General features: G+C 39.2%; 1 protein-coding gene across 1 annotated transcript; it reads left to right on the plus strand.

Moving 5' to 3' along the window:
* The first annotated feature begins 704 nt into the window (after positions 1 to 704).
* LOC128367798 (trace amine-associated receptor 13c-like) lies at positions 705 to 2,002 on the plus strand. The gene is made up of 2 exons (XM_053328446.1): positions 705 to 877; positions 1,183 to 2,002. Exons 1-2 carry the CDS (start codon positions 705 to 707, stop codon positions 2,000 to 2,002), a joined length of 993 nt encoding a protein of 330 aa, XP_053184421.1.
* Positions 2,003 to 2,579: the final 577 nt, after the last annotated feature.

The following is a 2,579-nucleotide window of genomic DNA, read 5'->3' on the forward strand; positions in this document are numbered from 1 at the left end:
GAGATATCAACAAAAACACTTGTTTTTTGACCATAACTCCGCCCCCCATGACGGACATCAACGATCCTGGTATCCATCAACGCGGCCTGACGAGACCAACACATTAAGGTATGGGTTAGGCACATTTTGATACGACCTTCCTATCAAGAGTTATCTCCAAATTGTCTAATCCTCAAGTGTCTAATCGTGGCTAATACCCCCATTCCCTAACCCTAACCCTAACTCATGGCATGCTTTTGATATTGGTAATAACCAAATCCTACCAGATCTACCACAGTACATACAGTACACATGTATTTTTGTGTGCTTTTTCAAGAACAAGTGTAAATGGTGCACTTGCTATGTGTACAGCTCTTGCAATTACACATTCTGGGCTGCATGTGGACAACTGCAGAACATATATTTGCCTTTAGTATCAGGTGTGTCACCAGAGCCATGTCATCGGTGTATTTTAAAAGTCCCTTTCCTTAGTGCTGCATGAGATGCAAAAAGGCTGAGGTAAGACAAAGAAAAGAGGACAAATGTAGAGAATAACAGGAGGGGAGTAGGAAAGTACGGGGGGTGTCAGAGAAAGTGATGAAAATAATTTGCAGAGTGAGGGAGGAGCGATATTGCAGTCCAACAGAGACTAGGAAGGGGGAGAAAATGTGAAGAGATAAAGTCATATGACTCAATTCTCTTCAGCTCTCTGATGATCTCTGATGATGGAGGTTCAGGACAGAACAGAGCTCTGCTTTCCACATCTCCCCAACATCTCCTGCAGGAGTAAGATGTATTCTTGGTCCGGGGCTGTATATCTGGCAATTCTGCTGTCATCCATCTCTTCGTTCACTGTGGCTCTCAACCTGCTCGTCATCATCTCAGTCTCCCACTTCAGGCAGAGATACAATTATCTGCAGATCCTACAGTTTTTATGAATGAATTAAAAACATATTAATATGAACAGATTTAACAGAGGAATTGCATTTGAGCTACCACTATATAATATTGCACCTTGGAACACCAGACTAATATTCTCTCTTACTGACAATGTTTTGCAAAATAATACTCAAACGTCTTACATTATCAATGTTAATTATTAATGTGGCAGATCAGAAAATACTCTATACTTTTTTATTTTGTCATTTATCATTTAGATATAAGGACTTGTTGGTTTAATGATGACTTTCTCTTTTCCTCCAGGCAGCTCCACACACCCACCAACATCCTGCTGCTCTCTCTGGCTGTATCAGACTTTCTTGTGGGCATTATGGTGATGCCAGGAGCAATTGTCCTACATACATCCTGTTGGTTATTTGGTGATCTTATGTGTTCTCTATATAATTATACAGCCTTCATCGTTATCTGTTCCTCAGTAGGAGACATGGTGCTCATATCAATTGACCGTTATGTGGCTATTTGTGATCCTCTGCATTACACCACCAAAATCACTGTGAATAGAGTTAAACTATGTGTTTGTCTGTGTTGGCTCTTTTCTGCCTTACTTAGCATTGTCTTTACAAAAAATAACCTGATTCAACCAGGTAAGTATAATTCCTGTCATGGAGAGTGTGTGATTGTCATTGACAATATTTCAGGGGTTGTTGACCTTGTACTGAGCTTTATTATTCCAGTTAGTCTCATCATAATCCTGTATATGAGAGTCTTTGTGGTGGCTGTGTCTCAGGCTCGTGCCATGCGCTCTCATGTTGCAGCTGTGACACTCCAGGTTTCACTGACTATAACATCAAAGAAATCTGAGTTGAAAGCAGCCAGGACTCTTGGTATTCTTGTAGTAGTGTACTTATTATGTTTCTGCCCATATTACTGTTTGTCTCTTGTAGGGAGCAAGACATTGTTCAGTTATCTATTTGAATTGTTTCTTGGCATGCTTTTCTATTTCAACTCCTGTATGAACCCTGTGATATATGCCATGTTCTACCCCTGGTTTAGAAAAGCTATTAAGCTCATTGTGACTCTTCAGATACTGCAGCCTGGCTCCTCTGATGCAAACATACTGTAGAGAAGATGTGGAGTGACTGAGATGAGATCTGCTCTACAAACATTTTTACAGAATTAAAAAAACTGTGACATTCTATTCTTCTCCTTTGGTACATAGGAGAAAACTCTCTGGATTACTCTTCTCATTGTCTGTTCTATGTAGCTGTTACAACGTATTACATATTGAGGATAAAATGTTTATTATGATAAATTATCCCACATTAATTATTTTATCATTTTTAATTATATTGTGACTGTTGTCGAATTCTGTCTGTCTGCTGCTGTTTTATTTTATGAGATGAAAGAGCGTTGATGCTGCAGCTGGAGAAAAATCACTAAATAAGCAGGTTCAGTGATAGAAAACTAAACCATTGTATTATAATTCCTCTAGCTGTATCCCACAAAAGTGACAGGGGGCATGGGTCAAGCATATTTGGGGCGGAAATGGATCCAGTATCCTTAAGCAAAATCTATCTTCATTCTTCATTCAAGATAATGCATCATGTAAAGTGTTCATGTTTTATGAACTGTGATTGTACTAGCTGTACTGGTTGACTAGAATATTCCTTCTCTTTGTCTTTTCGTGCACAGAGGAGGAT

This window comes from Scomber japonicus, chromosome 11 (assembly GCF_027409825.1).
Source record: "Scomber japonicus isolate fScoJap1 chromosome 11, fScoJap1.pri, whole genome shotgun sequence".
NCBI classification, from domain to species: domain Eukaryota; kingdom Metazoa; phylum Chordata; class Actinopteri; order Scombriformes; family Scombridae; genus Scomber; species Scomber japonicus.